This window comes from Amphimedon queenslandica, unplaced genomic scaffold (genome assembly GCF_000090795.2).
Source record: "Amphimedon queenslandica unplaced genomic scaffold, v1.1 AMPQUscaffold_13297, whole genome shotgun sequence".
NCBI lineage: Eukaryota > Metazoa > Porifera > Demospongiae > Haplosclerida > Niphatidae > Amphimedon > Amphimedon queenslandica.
This window is the reverse complement of record NW_003546467.1, coordinates 43,857-57,806: the sequence shown is the minus strand read 5'-3', so window position 1 is coordinate 57,806 and position 13,950 is coordinate 43,857. Positions and strand designations below refer to the sequence as shown.

Genomic DNA, 13,950 nt, shown 5'->3' with positions numbered 1-13,950 from the left:
GGCCAAGTACCCTCACGAAAACTAGTGGAGATTGTTTTTGCACCTTTGAGTGAGGAAAGAAAGAAAACAAAAAGAGAAACAGAAAAAGTGAAAATTTCAGTAATTGCTGTTGCTTACATACCGTAAGGAGAATACCCCAACATCCTACAGACTACAGTAGCAGCCTTTTCATTCCAATAATAATTATCACAAATGGTTCCCCAAAGGTTGTTAAGACAAATTTCTACACGTCCATATCTCCTGTAATAGCTGTTCGATTCACTAACCAAGCGTACCGTACCATTCTGACAAGGGGCTAAGGATATTTATTTAGTAATAAAATTAGATTTATTAACTTATACTATACCTTCACAACTGATTCCAGCATCATAAGAATGACCACAAAAAGAATATTGAAAAGGTTGTCTGTAATAGCACTGTAGCATATTACTCTCAGACCCTGAACAACCAACATAGCTCATAAAGATAGGACCAGACCCAGGCTCAAACTGAGAATATGATGATGAGCCTGCAACAACAATAATATAACCATTATTATTTTTTATGAGCAAAAATGAATGTACCTAATCCCATGTGTCCTAGTAGTCTGCAGACTACATTACTATCCCCAGTACTCCAACCATATCTACAGATTGTGCCCCATGCTCTGTTAATACACACTTCAACTCTTCCTTCATATTCTGTACTACCACCAACTAATCTAACATCACCATCAGTACAATTAGCCACTGGAGTCAAAATATCTATGAATTAAATGAACTAAGGTTTATAATTAGTATGATAAAATAACAGTAAAATTTTTTTCCTTAATTATTTACTTAGTCATTGAAGTAAGCAGGATTAATTATAGTAATTTAATGAATTATATATAAGTATTCAATCATAAAACTCCATACCTTGGCAATAGACAGTGGCATCATAGCTGCCACTACAGCTAGCAGTGCTATGTGAACAATTCCATATGCTTTCTTCAGTTCCATTACATGTCACATTAAAAAGATAATGTGATTTATAATATTCTATGTAGTATCCTTGAAGACTGACAGCACCTACAAATGATGCAAAATAGATACAAAAAGGACAAAAAACATTAAATATTGTGGCACAAATTTACAAAACAATAAAGCAATAACATTAAAGCAATTTGTGGGATTAATGGGATAAAATAAGATACCACCTGCAGTGTTCAAAACTTAAGTACCATAAATCTGGTATATTTTGAGTGATGGCAATTTTATACATGTAGGTATTTAGAAGTCAGGCAGCATATACAATTTTCAAACATCTAAATTTTTCATCCGTATTTTATAGCAACCAGATTTACAATACTCCATCACAACTCTTTGTATGTCTAAATTATATGGCTGTACATGAATTAGACAAATACTCTGACTACCATCAAGAGAGTGAATAATTATTCACTCTTACTATCATGATTATTATATAATTTCAATATTATATTAATTATCATCTGATCATACTTACCATAAGAAGAATATCCCAAACTCCTGCAGATGACACTAGCATCAGTATTATCAACATACAAACTGCATATAGTACCCCAGTTACCATTTATACATACTTCTACTCTACCAACTGATGCCTTAGGACCTTCAGTCAGTTGAATAGCCCCGTCATCACAAAGAGCTGTTTCAAAAAAAATAACAATAGATTAATTAATGTCTCAAAACTGAAGATTCTGCTAATGTGTCAAATATCTAATTTAAAAATATTACAATAATACATATTCATTAACATTGAATTTGATTAGCATGCATAATGTAAAAAGCTTACGTTCACAAGTTATTCCAATATCATACTGATGACTAGTACAATAACCAGACTTGACAGAAAAAACATTCCTTTGACAGTCAAACAATGACTGTTCATTTCCATTACAGTAAAGATAGCCAAAAGCAATGACCCCATCACCTTGACCAAATGTACCAGTACTGTATGTAGATCCTAATATTAAATTTTAGTGAGATAAAGTTAGTTAAAATTAATAGACATTAGTATTATTTCTTGGAAATAACAATATACAGATGCATGTACGATGCTGATTATCTATGTTTTACCTAATGCTTGATGCCCCAGTTGCCTGCAAGCTACTTGAGTATCACTCATGTCCCAGCTCTGGCTACAAACAGTTCCCCAGTTCTGATTCACACACACTTCAAGTCTCCCAGCAGATTCTATTAGCCCATCAACTAGCCTAATATCACCAGTGGAGCATAAATCAGATTCAAGTGTAGCATCTGTGCATAAAATACTGATTCCAACACACAATATTAAATCATTATTTACTCCTGCATATGACTTCAGCATCATGACTTGATCGGCAGTTAAAGAAGTTAATAGTTCCATTAAAAGGGCAATCCAATATCATACTTTCATTACCAGTACAATTGAGGTCCAGTATGCTCACTGGGAGGTCATATCTATAATAGTATCCATTGCCTGAGACAGCACCTATACAAAGCACAACAATGAAATGAATATCATTAACTTGAAAAACAATTTTATCTTTATGAATAACACTAAGGCAATACATGATACTGTAACTAACCATAAGGTGAGAACCCCAACTGGTTACACAGAACTGATGCATCCTCATAGTCCCAGTAATCACTACAGACAGTACCCCACAGACCATTAGAACAAACTTCAACTCTACCATAAGTTGAATCACTAGTACCTCTCAGTCTTACAGCTCCATTTGAGCAGTTTCCTAGTAAATTGTTCATAATGAAAATAAACGTGTTGTTGATAATGATTGCACTAACTTTCGCATCGGATTGCAGCATCATAATAGTGACGATTCTGACAATAAAAATTTGCATGATAGAAGTTTGGTGTACATTCCAACAGATTAGCCTCATTTCCATTGCAACTAAAATACCCAAATAAAACAGGCCCATAACCTTGAGCAAATCCAAACCCAGCCACATTACCATACTCCACATTAACTACATGAGAAAATGCATAATGAAATCAAATACTGTACACTATACTAGCCTACTGCGATTATCTCCAAGCTGATTACAGACAACCCGAGCTGCATTTATATTCCAACCACTAGAGGTGCATACACTACTCCAAACTTTATTTACACAAACTTCAACTCTTCCTTCATCCTGTTTAGATCCTCCAACAAGACGAATATCACCTGAGGTACAATTGCTCACATTCACAGCTCCAATACCTAAAAATGAGCACACACAAGTAAGTTTGCTTTACAATAATCTAGTGTATGCATACTGTAGCAAAAAACGTTAGCATCTCTGCTCAGGGAACAAGGATAGCTGCTGTATCCATTGTAAGGGCAGTTAATGATGTTACTTTCAGTACCAGTACAATTTACATCAATCATCTTATGAGATACTGTACTGGAAGAGTAATATGTATATAAAAGACCAATTGCACCTGAAAGAAATATCACACCAATAGATACTGAAAACACTATGCACCATATGGTGAGTATCCTAACTGTCTACAGACAACACTTGCATCTTCATTGCTCCAGAAATCACGACAAATGCTGCCCCATCCACCATTCAAGCAGACCTCAACAGCTCCATATGTAGAACCAGAGGACTGTAAACATGTGTAGTCAATCCATCAACTTGTATCATAACAGGAACTTACCAAACGTATAGAGCCATCAGTACAAAACTGAGCAAATATTGCATTTATGCAAAAATAAAGAACAAAGAAAATCCTGCAAAGACACTCCATCATGTAGTCTGTGTAGGAGAGAAAACTGCAACAGCAAAAAAACAAGCCCACCTTCAATGATTTTCTTACAAAATGATATTCATTATTCATACAGAGTTCAAGGGTTGGATGACTTGGATCCCCCACCTGACTAGTAATCTGTACAAAATTCATTATTAAACTATGTACTAAACAAATAACCATCTTCATAATGAATCTTATTTTTTCTGCTAGCCTCTGTAATGCATCCATTGTTGATAGCAATAAAAGGGTGTGGGCCAAGGGTAATACACTGCCTCAATTGAAAGGAACTTAAAGGCTTCACTGAAATTATGTATTCATCTTCCTCTACAAAATTAGGTAGAATACCCAATAGTATATTATATACCCTTTTATCCTTTGATTGCTAAAAAAGATAGTAAAAATTGTTTAAGAAACGTCATCTGGCAAGTTGCCTACAAAAACTGACCAATAACAAAATTGCAACTCAAGTTTCCAACAGATCTGCTGCTAGGTACTAAGGCTATTTTTAACACATATCTTTGATGATGAACAAATTTTTCATATGCAGTATCCACCCACATTACTGATGGCAAGAAGGCCTCAGAATTAAATGTGGTGAAAAACGCTAAAATTTAAGGGCACAATTAATACCCACCCTAAGGTAATCCAATAGAGTCTTATAAGTTTCCTAACTTCCTATGCTATAGTAATAGTAAAGGATTATCTCTCAAATCAACTGCATGTATAGTACATCAAAAATGGCTAAAAGAGAATACAATTTTTTCTGATGCATATACATGTACTTTTATGCATGTATGTTGTATTTAAAGTTTAAGCTGATTCTGATCAATCAAAAATTAGGTTTTTTACAAATTTTTAAAGCTACTCAATAATCTGGAGCCAATTTTAAGAAAAAAACCATTGATTATAGTACAGGGTATCTTTTAGAAATTGGTCAATTTTCTAAAATGGCCATAGCTCAAACTTTTAGTTGGAATCAGCTCAAACTTTTAGTTGGAATCAGCTTAAACTTTCTAGATTTACATAGCACAAGGATCAGAATGTCCATATGTATCAGGAATTGTAATTAAAATTTCAGAGCCATTTTTTAGAAAAAACTATGAGCTATATTGTACAGGGTATAGTATTAGGGGGGCTGGGGGTAGGGTATACATGATATTGTGGAACATAAAATTGAGAAATGTTCAGTACAAAAATTACTTTCAAAATTATGTAATCTCAAGAAGTTTTAAAACCTAGTTCCTTCCACTACACCATAAGCAGCACATTCTTTCATTGATAGTTCCGACTGAGGAACAGGTAAATGTACATTCTCATACTGTGGATTAGGTTCTTGTTCTTGTGAATCTGTAATACAATATACCATGGTAAGTCTTTAAAATAAATTAACATACTTCGATTATTTGTCCCTTTCCTCTTGCAGTAACACACAGTTAATGTAACATTAATCATTAGTGATAGTATGAGGAATACACTCAATACACTAATCACTATTGCTGTATTAATGCAAAATTAATGGTAAAAGTAATTCAAATAAATTTATTGCTTACCACTAGTGACAGGTACTTCACTTTGACTTTCCGTTATATTACAATCCTCCATCATCATGGTAGATCTAACTGTAGAGGAAACTGTAGTTGTTACGTAGCTTGTCAAGATAGTTGACACAATGGGAACTTTATCAATATTAATACCAGTTATTACAGCAGCAGAATTAGTAGTACAGTCCTCCAACGATTCACATGCATACAACGTTAGGTTATTACCAGCCAGTATGTTAGTAGTACACTGAATGAAGTACAATTGATCATTAGGGGCTATATTGTAATACACTGGTTGGACTGGCTCATCATAATTAGTTATGTGAATATAAATATTATTAGTTGTACTGCCATTGACAAACTGAAACTGAAGACAAACTTCGTTAAATGTAGTATTAACCACCACTGTGTGCTGAAGATCATAAGTACCTTAGTAATTATAAAATACTAATAATTAGTATAAATATATGCCACTTACTAACTATTATAGTGTTGCTTTCGAATTTTACTCCATTTTGATAGTACAAGATAACAGTATTCAGCATCTCTTTTAATGGAAGATTTATAATAGCAACAAGTGAAATGTTATTATAAGCACTATGATTAATGGTTATATTTGTTGATGCATAACAAGAATTATTATTAACAGTACATAGTGTAATATTAACAAGTGACACTCCAGTACACAACTGACGAGCCTGTATAATGTAAACAAAGTTGTGTGGATGTTGTACATTAAGGTAACTTACTGGAAAAAGGAAATAAAGGTACCAATACTTGTTTATGTGATATGTATAAGAATCTTGATAAATGATTGAAATTCGTGAATCTATGAAGAAAAATAATAAATCAATTCATTACAGTAACTACTTACTTGATTGAAATCCAACTGATATGTCACTAGTAGATCCATTTCCAGCTTTATTAGTAGTTGTAATGTTAAAAAGATATTGTTTATTGGTTAGGTTCATTGGGCAGTAAGTGTAGTTAGTGATAGAATCATTAAGGTACTGTTGATCAGTTCCTACACTGATTATATACTGTACTGTTAGTCCTGGTAGTGTGAATGGAGGATACCAACTGATAAACATACAACAAGAATCTAACTGATATCCTGTTAAATTATTGACACTATCAGGTGGACCTGTCCATGAAAATACTTTACCACAAATCTGTAATATTGACTATTACCTTGAACATAAAGATAAGCAGATTCAGTGGCAGTTCCATTAAATGTTATGCAAGTAATGTCAGTTCCATTTAATGCATATGTTGCTGTTAGATTAAATGATATCATCTTTCCACCATTAGGTAATGTAACAGATGTTTGTGAAGGTAGTGGTGCTCCTCCAATAAAAATAAAAATACTATATCCAGCCTTACGGTCTCATTAGTAGCACATTTAAATGTCACAGTATCATTGACATATACATATTGTGTCACTGGTACAATAGTGAAGATACTTCCTGAAGCTAAATTATTAGATTTAAGTAAATCTACTTGGTAGTGACTCACCAAAGCAAGAGCAAAGCACAAAAAAGATTGCTGCCAAAATTTCTATTTCCATCATGATAAAAATTGAGTCGTGGAAGGTGTGGCTCTAGTCTGGTCTAACCACGCCTGCTCCTTGCTGCTTGTAATTGGCACTAATTGCTGTACTGTGTCTATAAAGCGAGCTATAAAGTGTCTATGATGGCACTGTCTATCGATGATATTGATGAAAGTACAGTCCTTATACAGACAGAAGGCTTTGGAATAAATGATGAAGAAGATGAACCGTGTATGGCTGAACGAACCAGTCATATTTCAGCCCGAGTACAGGTAATTTTAGAAGCTCAGTGCCAGCAGTGCATGCAGTGGGGCAGGCCTGCATGGCTCTCATTTCAAGCATAGAGTTTACTAAAAGCAATTTAGATATTAATCTATATGTTGTTAAATTGTAATGTATTTTTTATCCTTCTTTCTTACTATTTGATTGTCTACTTGTCTATGTGTACCATTGTGTGTGCATGCATGTGTGTGTATCCTCTTTGTGGTATTCTCCTCTTTTACTGGCTGGATAGTATCCTATGTCAGACCATCAGTGTTTCTACTGTACTTTCATTTTTCTTCCCTGTCTGTCTACTTTATGTTGCACAGTAAAATCAAATAATAAAATAATAAATAAATAAAAATGAAATAATACATGTATTTTCATAAGTGTTTATGGAATTTGGAAACCAAGGGCAAAGTCCAAGGTTTAAACACTTCATAGGAGGTGTTTATCTGTTTTAAACATATTCATAATGGATAAACACCTCAAAACATATTCATGGAAGCATATTAGGCTCAAGTGTTGTGTACACTTGTTTATGTAGAGGTATCCATAGCATTTGGAAACCTCATTCATATCATTAACATGAAACAGAATTATTCACAAATAGTTCAAATACAATTAATTTCAAATTATCTTTACCCAGAAGGAGAAATCTCATGCTTTCTGTGTAAAAGCTGTAACAAGTACAGCAGTACATTGTTTGTTAAAAGAATATTTGAATGATCACTATCTTACTGAATCTGTGAATCATGAAATGAAACTACCTATACAACAGTTCCATTTACAATGATTATGCAATGATACAGCGTTTCTTTTGATGTGCAGCCATTTTTGACTATGCCCACCAAATTCATTAAGCAACATTTCATGGGCAGTTGATACCAGTTTGAATGAATAACATGAGCTAGTTTTTTAAATCTAAGTTCTATAGTCTATAATATGCAATATGCATAAGTAATCTACTCTATTTTTATAATTTAGAACTTTCTTAATTCTATTAAATGCCTTGCAAAAATAATAGAGGAGCCTTGGTGAAATCTCCCCTATGCTTGAAATGTGAAATGTCCCACCTCCTTTAGTTTAGAATGTACTTAAGATCGGGAAATTTTCATTGTTTTAATATTTTTGTGGTTGAAGTGAAGCACAAAATTTTGACACACAAAGTATTTTCTACAGAGAATAATAAGATTACTGAAATTATTCTAACGTGCAGCTGTATATGCACAGGATTCTTCTAAAAGCCCAAAAAAGGCCTGAAGCTCTCACCCAAGAGGCTCCTTGTATTTTTCGGTGCTATGACAAGCAACTTAATTTGATCGAATAGTTGTCCATTGTCTCCAAGAGTTTGTAAAATTTTTTATGCCAATTATTTTTAACAAGAAAATTTCTCGATCTACAGTAATCTATACACATACATAGTATGATAGTACTTCATAGCAGGGTTGTTCACAAAGCATTTATAGTGTTATTATAGTATTATAATACCGGTATTACAGTAGTTTATAATTATTATTTTACTATACCTCTTTTCTGGGGCATGATGATACTTGACTACATGTTTATGACTATTGCTCTTTTTATTTTAGCACAAAGAACCACCAAAAGGTGATTAATTCTCATTCTTCAAAATTCCCATTGGGATTACTGCTCCCTTTTTGCAGCATCAAACATGAATAACCAGGTACATGTCAATATAGATCATGAAATCATTGAAGGCACTGGAGAGAGTCGGGCTCAGAGAATCTTTCGTTTTTGTCTCTTACCTTTCTTTATTTCTTGTGTTTGCAATAGTGAGCCTAATTAACAAGCTGAATGCATTTATATTTCATTTTATTTATAGGAATTTGGGCTCTTGGTCTGTTGATATTCAATTTTTGTTTTGGTGTAACCTTGATTGTTGCTACAGGTGCGTATGATTTTTTCACAACCAAAAACATGCATGCTGTTTATTATAAACTATGCACCTGAAACTAGTAGTCACCTTGTGCTGTTTGACTTTGAATTTTTTACAGTGTATATGGCCTGTATGTTCCTAAACACCATTAAGACAACATTACCTGGGCCCTGTGTCCTGGGTACTTTTGTAATTGCAATTAGCACATTACAAATTGTGCTTATTAGAGAGTTTTTATTTCTGTAGTCCTTCCTTTTACAACAAAAAAATAATTTTGTTTAAAATTACCAAAAGAGGGTTACCTCAGTTCTGGAAGTCTATTGTTTAGTGAAACTGAGGTAACCACCCATGGGTTATCTTAACTACTTATTTTTTGCAGTGTTAGTGGTTAAATCATTGGTTTTTACATACCGTATAGCGCTTTATTTTGGTGGCGCCTATTTTGGCAATTTTGCTGTAAAATTGTAATTAGCGGTTTATAATTTGGCGATTTTTTGTGTACACGTGCATTACTGCATGAGCATGCACATTAATAATTAGTGGTTTTAATATTGGCAATTCTGCTTGCAAACCACCAATTGCCAAAATAAAACTCTGCCAAATTAAAGCGCTATACGGTATGCCTGTTGCCTTTTAAAGCCTAGAGACTATACATTATCTTTTCCTCTCTTTACTATTAGGAATGGGTCCGCTAGCAAAGTGTGGACATTACTTCACTTACACTAGTATTGGTTTCATAGCTATGATTGTTATTGCCTTCATCCTATCTTGTCTGTGTGTTAGCTTTGCTTGCTGCAAGGAAGACAATATTATAGCCTATATATACAGCAAACACAGTAACCGTCAGGCTCGTCTATTCTTCTTTGTTCTCTGTTTCAGTATTGTTTTTCTTTTGATTCTTTCTGTTGATTCAGTATTTATTTTTATGAAGTACCAGGAGTTTTCTATATTTGGTGATTGCAATGGAAGCCAAGGATTATTGTATGGTCTTTATGTCTGGTATGTACTTGTACTTTATTTTATTATTGGATGGTGTATAGTGGTTGGCAAAGCATTAATTTGTGGTGAAAACTATTTTTTCTTTTTTCAATATAGTGAAACTGTCATTAGCATGATATAGTTATTATTGCACTTTGTACATTTTAAATTTTGTATACTTTGTCTCTAAATTTATTATCATTAATAAAACTTTTTATAAAAGAGCAAAAACGGAATGCAATCTAAATAGCAATCTGCTGCAATTTATCATCGCCCAGCACTTTTCTCATTAACAGAAGCATAACAACATGTCATACAATTGCATTGATATGTGCTAAGTTATAACTTCTTTAAACCTAAGTCATGATTGTCATCAGTATAACTATTCTATTGCAACAAGCAAGGGGTATTTCATTACCTAAAATCATGCAGTCTCATTGCAGTATATTATAAATGTCTGCATGTCATGCATGGATCACTTTTTTCGGATTTGTAAGGTGCATGGGTGTGTGAAAGGCACCACTAAGTCTGTATCTCATACAGCACACATAGTTTGTGATGCATACAGCTCAAGTTGTGCTGTTGTGGTCCATATAGCATATATGTATATTTGTTGTTTTATGTTTTATGTTGTATAGGCTGAGATGCAAGAGCTGCTTTTTATGAGTATTCTTATATTTCTTGTGTTCATTTTAATTTGTTTTAATGTTAATGTATGGATATTTTACACTCAACTCGAACAAACGTACATAGACAGTTTTGGAATAATTTATAACAGCTATTTTAGGGAGAGTTAATCTCACTGTAAGTGTTTATAGTGCTATGTTTTGATTTTAAGTGAGACTTGATCTACAATGATTCATATTTAGATCCATCATCCAAATTTTTGCATTATCTTACTTTTAGAGGCCATCACAATTTTTATGTATGTAAAATATATGGGCAGACATAGTCTTGCCCTGCCCCTTTGCTACCTACAATGTTTATTATCCGGTTATACTAGCTAATATTGATAGAATCAACCAAAATATGGGTTACAGGATTAATGAGTATTAGAAATAATTTTATAAAATTTTCATTCACATGTATATTTGTGTCACCTCTATGTTTATATGAGCTAGGTATTTTTAATGTTATATACATGTATATTATGGCATTAACACAAACAGCCTATAAATACAAACAGCCTCCTACATCTAAAATAACATTGAATGTTACAAAGAACAACTCAATGTTATTTTAGATGTAAGAGACTGTTTGTGTTTATAGAACATCAAGCAAGTGGAATTATCATCATAATCAAATGGAGAATCTTGAATCTAGGTGCTATGTCTAAGTATATAGAGCATTAAACAATTAATATTTAGACACTGTCTGAATATTGTTTAATTTGATCATTTTTATGACTGGTCAGATATGAGTACTAATGTTGTTTAATTTTTTTTTAGATAAAGATCATAGATAGTTTAATGCACACTGACTAAACATAAACATGGTCATGTTGATAAATAACCACACCCTCCAATCCTAGAGCATTGACTACTGTAGACTAGAGAAGTGGAGCAAAATATGTCAAAGCAATGTTTTCTTTTATTTTGGTGTATATTACTTTACTCTTCTTTATTGACAGCTGAAAAAACTAAAAGTCTCTATTTTGGATACATAACTACACTGTCTGGCCCTTTAGTCCTAAGTGGTGCAATACCAGTAGTTGATCTTGCACTGGAGCTTATTAATGAAAGGGACGATGTTCTACAGAACTATACTCTGAACTACACACATATTTTGGATTCAAAGGTACAGTGAAGCTTTTATAATGATATATATTTTAAAAATTTTATCCAGTGCGATCGTACTACATCACTTGATAATTTTTTTCAATTGATAAACAATGACACTACTTATGTGTCATTGATTGGATGTGGATGTTCTCCTGCTACTATACCAGTAGCAGAAATTAGTCACTATTGGAATATACCACATGTAAGTGGGCTTTCATATCACACTTGTGTTCTGTTGAGGTGCTTTAAAAATTGCTGCCTGATGGTCATCAATAATGCAATTCTTCAATTTAAATTAATGTCTATTATTTATTATTTGCATACAGTTGGCTTATGCAGCTGGTGCTGATATCCTGAATGATCGAAGTCGATTCAGAAACTTTTTCAGAACAATTCTGTCTCTTAGATATTCTGGGGCATCCTTGGGTCAGTTAATGAGAGAATTTGGATGGAGACAAATGGCAGTAATAACACAAGATGAGATTGTGTTCAGACAAGTAAGAACATAACATTTTCAAGACTATTGTGCATATCTATGTTTGAAAGCCTAGTGGAGCTTTTGTTTATCCTAACATATGAATGTTATTCATAACAAAATTAAGGATAATGCTTATAGTGCTACCAGTGTTTATCATAGTCTTTAGCATTTCCACATTGTCAGAAAACTTAATATGCTCATCTTTTTAGTGGATTGTTTGATGAATTTCTGAAATTACTCCAAAATTTGACAGAACGCCATGTACATGTACTTGGTATCGTACAAGATAATTTATTGGTGAGGAATTAATATTGGCGATTGGCAGTTTTATGAAGAAACTGCCAATATACAATTCACGATTTTGTTTCAATATGCATGAGCATGCTCAATGGCGTATGACACAAAACTGCCAATATAAAATTCACCAATTAACTTTCCACAAGCAAATTCATAAAATATTACTCTTTCCAATAAATCATCTTGTATGCATGGTATTTTGTTTACGAGAGAATTCTCCTTTTATAACTTTTTGTGATATGCATGTTCTTATTGCTGTGTAACTGATTCCAAGATTCCAATCAAGATCAGATTTTCTTAAATTATGCAATTTTTTTTCAAAAGTCATGTACTTTGTCAGGTCATGCAGCATGCTGTTTAGCTGCTTTGTTGTGAGGAAACCTTGCTCTACAGTAATCAGATCTAATAGTTCAATATTGTTTTTAGCCTTTTGCATTTTCTTCTGATATCTAAGAACATGTTTGCTGGTGCTAGCTACATGGATATTACAGTCAAAACAAAGTGCACTGTAGTGTACAAATTACATATTGGACTGAATCATTGGGTGTATAGCCCATTAGTAAAGTGAAAGGATAATTAATCCATGACAATAATAGTAATACCAATGTCATTCATGCATGCCAAGCAAGTTAATTTTCTAAACACTTTCATTATAAACTAGGCTTCCAAAACAATGTGTATAAACTAAAAGTGATAGCTATTTCCCTATGGTATCAAATTTTGTTTTAGAGTGTAATAATGGTTTAATACACATCCACACGCACAACATAGAGTTACCTTTAGAAAGTGTTTTGTTAGTGACTGTAATGTGGCTATTATTTTCTTATATTTATAACAGATCACTGAAAGTGCTACTAATATCTTTGAGGACCAAGGATGGAAATTGAGCAGTTTTGTTGTCTTATCAAGTGGTAACCCTTTATCCTACTTTGACAGAGTAAGTTAGCTATTTACTTGAATAACAACATGTATTAACCTCTTAGAGCAATGTTAAGAACTTTAGAATCATTCACATTAATGCATATCCTAATTTTGCTTATAAGATACTGTGTGAGGTATGTGATGTATTATTCTAATGTACCTCTTACATACTGAGCATATTAAATAGGCATATTATAGAGATATGATTGGTCCCATGTATTTGTGGATTATTCCAATGTGGTATAATACTGGTTGGTGGAGGACCAACAGCACTTCATTTTCAAACAATGTTTCCTGTACAGATGAAATTATGTCAAAAGTCATTGATGGAATTATAGGTATAGTTCCAGATGGGTTTTTAACTCTTCAGAATGAATCATTGGTAACATTTTCCGGCCTAGTAAGTTTAAATTAAAGAACATACGACATATGTTACTCTACTGTAGACTTCACAGATGTATCTTGAAACTTATACTGCTCTCCTTCAAAAGCCTAAATATAAG

General features: G+C 33.1%; 4 protein-coding genes across 4 annotated transcripts in view; 2 read left to right on the top strand and 2 right to left on the bottom strand.

Annotated features, from left to right (window-relative positions):
* Positions 1–113: 113 nt before the first annotated feature.
* On the bottom strand, positions 114–3,891 carry LOC109583554 (deleted in malignant brain tumors 1 protein-like). The gene is made up of 14 exons (XM_019998966.1): positions 3,649–3,891; positions 3,471–3,597; positions 3,262–3,426; positions 3,023–3,205; positions 2,787–2,969; positions 2,570–2,731; positions 2,308–2,472; positions 2,079–2,258; positions 1,795–1,965; positions 1,486–1,647; positions 897–1,049; positions 564–743; positions 347–508; positions 114–295 (listed from the first exon to the last, which is right to left on the bottom strand). Exons 1-14 carry the CDS (start codon positions 3,889–3,891, stop codon positions 114–116), a joined length of 2,418 nt encoding a protein of 805 aa, XP_019854525.1.
* A 936-nt stretch (positions 3,892–4,827) lies between these two features.
* LOC109583558 (uncharacterized) lies at positions 4,828–6,636 on the bottom strand. The gene is made up of 7 exons (XM_019998970.1): positions 6,474–6,636; positions 6,157–6,426; positions 6,032–6,111; positions 5,761–5,980; positions 5,292–5,711; positions 5,136–5,237; positions 4,828–5,088 (listed from the first exon to the last, which is right to left on the bottom strand). The coding sequence occupies exons 1-7, from the start codon at positions 6,577–6,579 to the stop codon at positions 4,970–4,972; spliced, it is 1,317 nt and encodes a 438-aa protein (XP_019854529.1). The 5' UTR covers positions 6,580–6,636; the 3' UTR covers positions 4,828–4,969.
* A 264-nt stretch (positions 6,637–6,900) lies between these two features.
* LOC109580153 (uncharacterized) lies at positions 6,901–10,192 on the top strand. The gene is made up of 5 exons (XM_019998969.1): positions 6,901–7,103; positions 8,685–8,703; positions 8,760–8,888; positions 8,939–9,004; positions 9,673–10,192. Exons 1-5 carry the CDS (start codon positions 6,972–6,974, stop codon positions 10,110–10,112), a joined length of 786 nt encoding a protein of 261 aa, XP_019854528.1. The 5' UTR covers positions 6,901–6,971; the 3' UTR covers positions 10,113–10,192.
* A 1,347-nt stretch (positions 10,193–11,539) lies between these two features.
* The window catches only part of LOC105313475 (gamma-aminobutyric acid type B receptor subunit 2-like), a 2,701-nt gene continuing 290 nt past the window's right edge, over positions 11,540–13,950 (top strand). The window contains exons 1-7 of the mRNA XM_019998965.1: positions 11,540–11,552; positions 11,601–11,767; positions 11,816–11,953; positions 12,078–12,248; positions 13,365–13,463; positions 13,510–13,581; positions 13,635–13,847. Of these exons, the coding sequence (XP_019854524.1) occupies positions 11,540–11,552; positions 11,601–11,767; positions 11,816–11,953; positions 12,078–12,248; positions 13,365–13,463; positions 13,510–13,581; positions 13,635–13,847 (873 nt within the window). The remainder of the gene's footprint in view (positions 11,553–11,600; positions 11,768–11,815; positions 11,954–12,077; positions 12,249–13,364; positions 13,464–13,509; positions 13,582–13,634; positions 13,848–13,950) is intronic.

Bases quoted from the DNA above. Each gene is read 5' to 3' on its own strand.
- LOC109580153 (XM_019998969.1), top strand. From the start codon at position 6,972: ATGATGGCACTGTCTATCGATGATATTGATGAAAGTACAGTCCTTATA. The intron at 8,889-8,938 runs GTGAGCCTAATT...TTTTATTTATAG, and splicing joins TATTTCTTGTGTTTGCAATA to GAATTTGGGCTCTTGGTCTG. The intron at 9,005-9,672 runs GTGCGTATGATT...CTTTACTATTAG, and splicing joins AACCTTGATTGTTGCTACAG to GAATGGGTCCGCTAGCAAAG.
- LOC109583554 (XM_019998966.1), bottom strand. From the start codon at position 3,891: ATGAATTTTGTACAGATTACTAGTCAGGTGGGGGATCCAAGTCATCCA. The intron at 2,970-3,022 runs GTAGGCTAGTAT...TTTCTCATGTAG, and splicing joins TCAGCTTGGAGATAATCGCA to TTAATGTGGAGTATGGTAAT. The intron at 2,259-2,307 runs GTAAATAATGAT...TTTTATGCACAG, and splicing joins TGCTGAAGTCATATGCAGGA to ATGCTACACTTGAATCTGAT.
- LOC109583558 (XM_019998970.1), bottom strand. From the start codon at position 6,579: ATGATATCATTTAATCTAACAGCAACATATGCATTAAATGGAACTGAC. The intron at 5,712-5,760 runs GTAAGTGGCATA...ATAATTACTAAG, and splicing joins AAGCAACACTATAATAGTTA to GTACTTATGATCTTCAGCAC. The intron at 5,238-5,291 runs GTAAGCAATAAA...GCATTAATACAG, and splicing joins TGAAGTACCTGTCACTAGTG to CAATAGTGATTAGTGTATTG.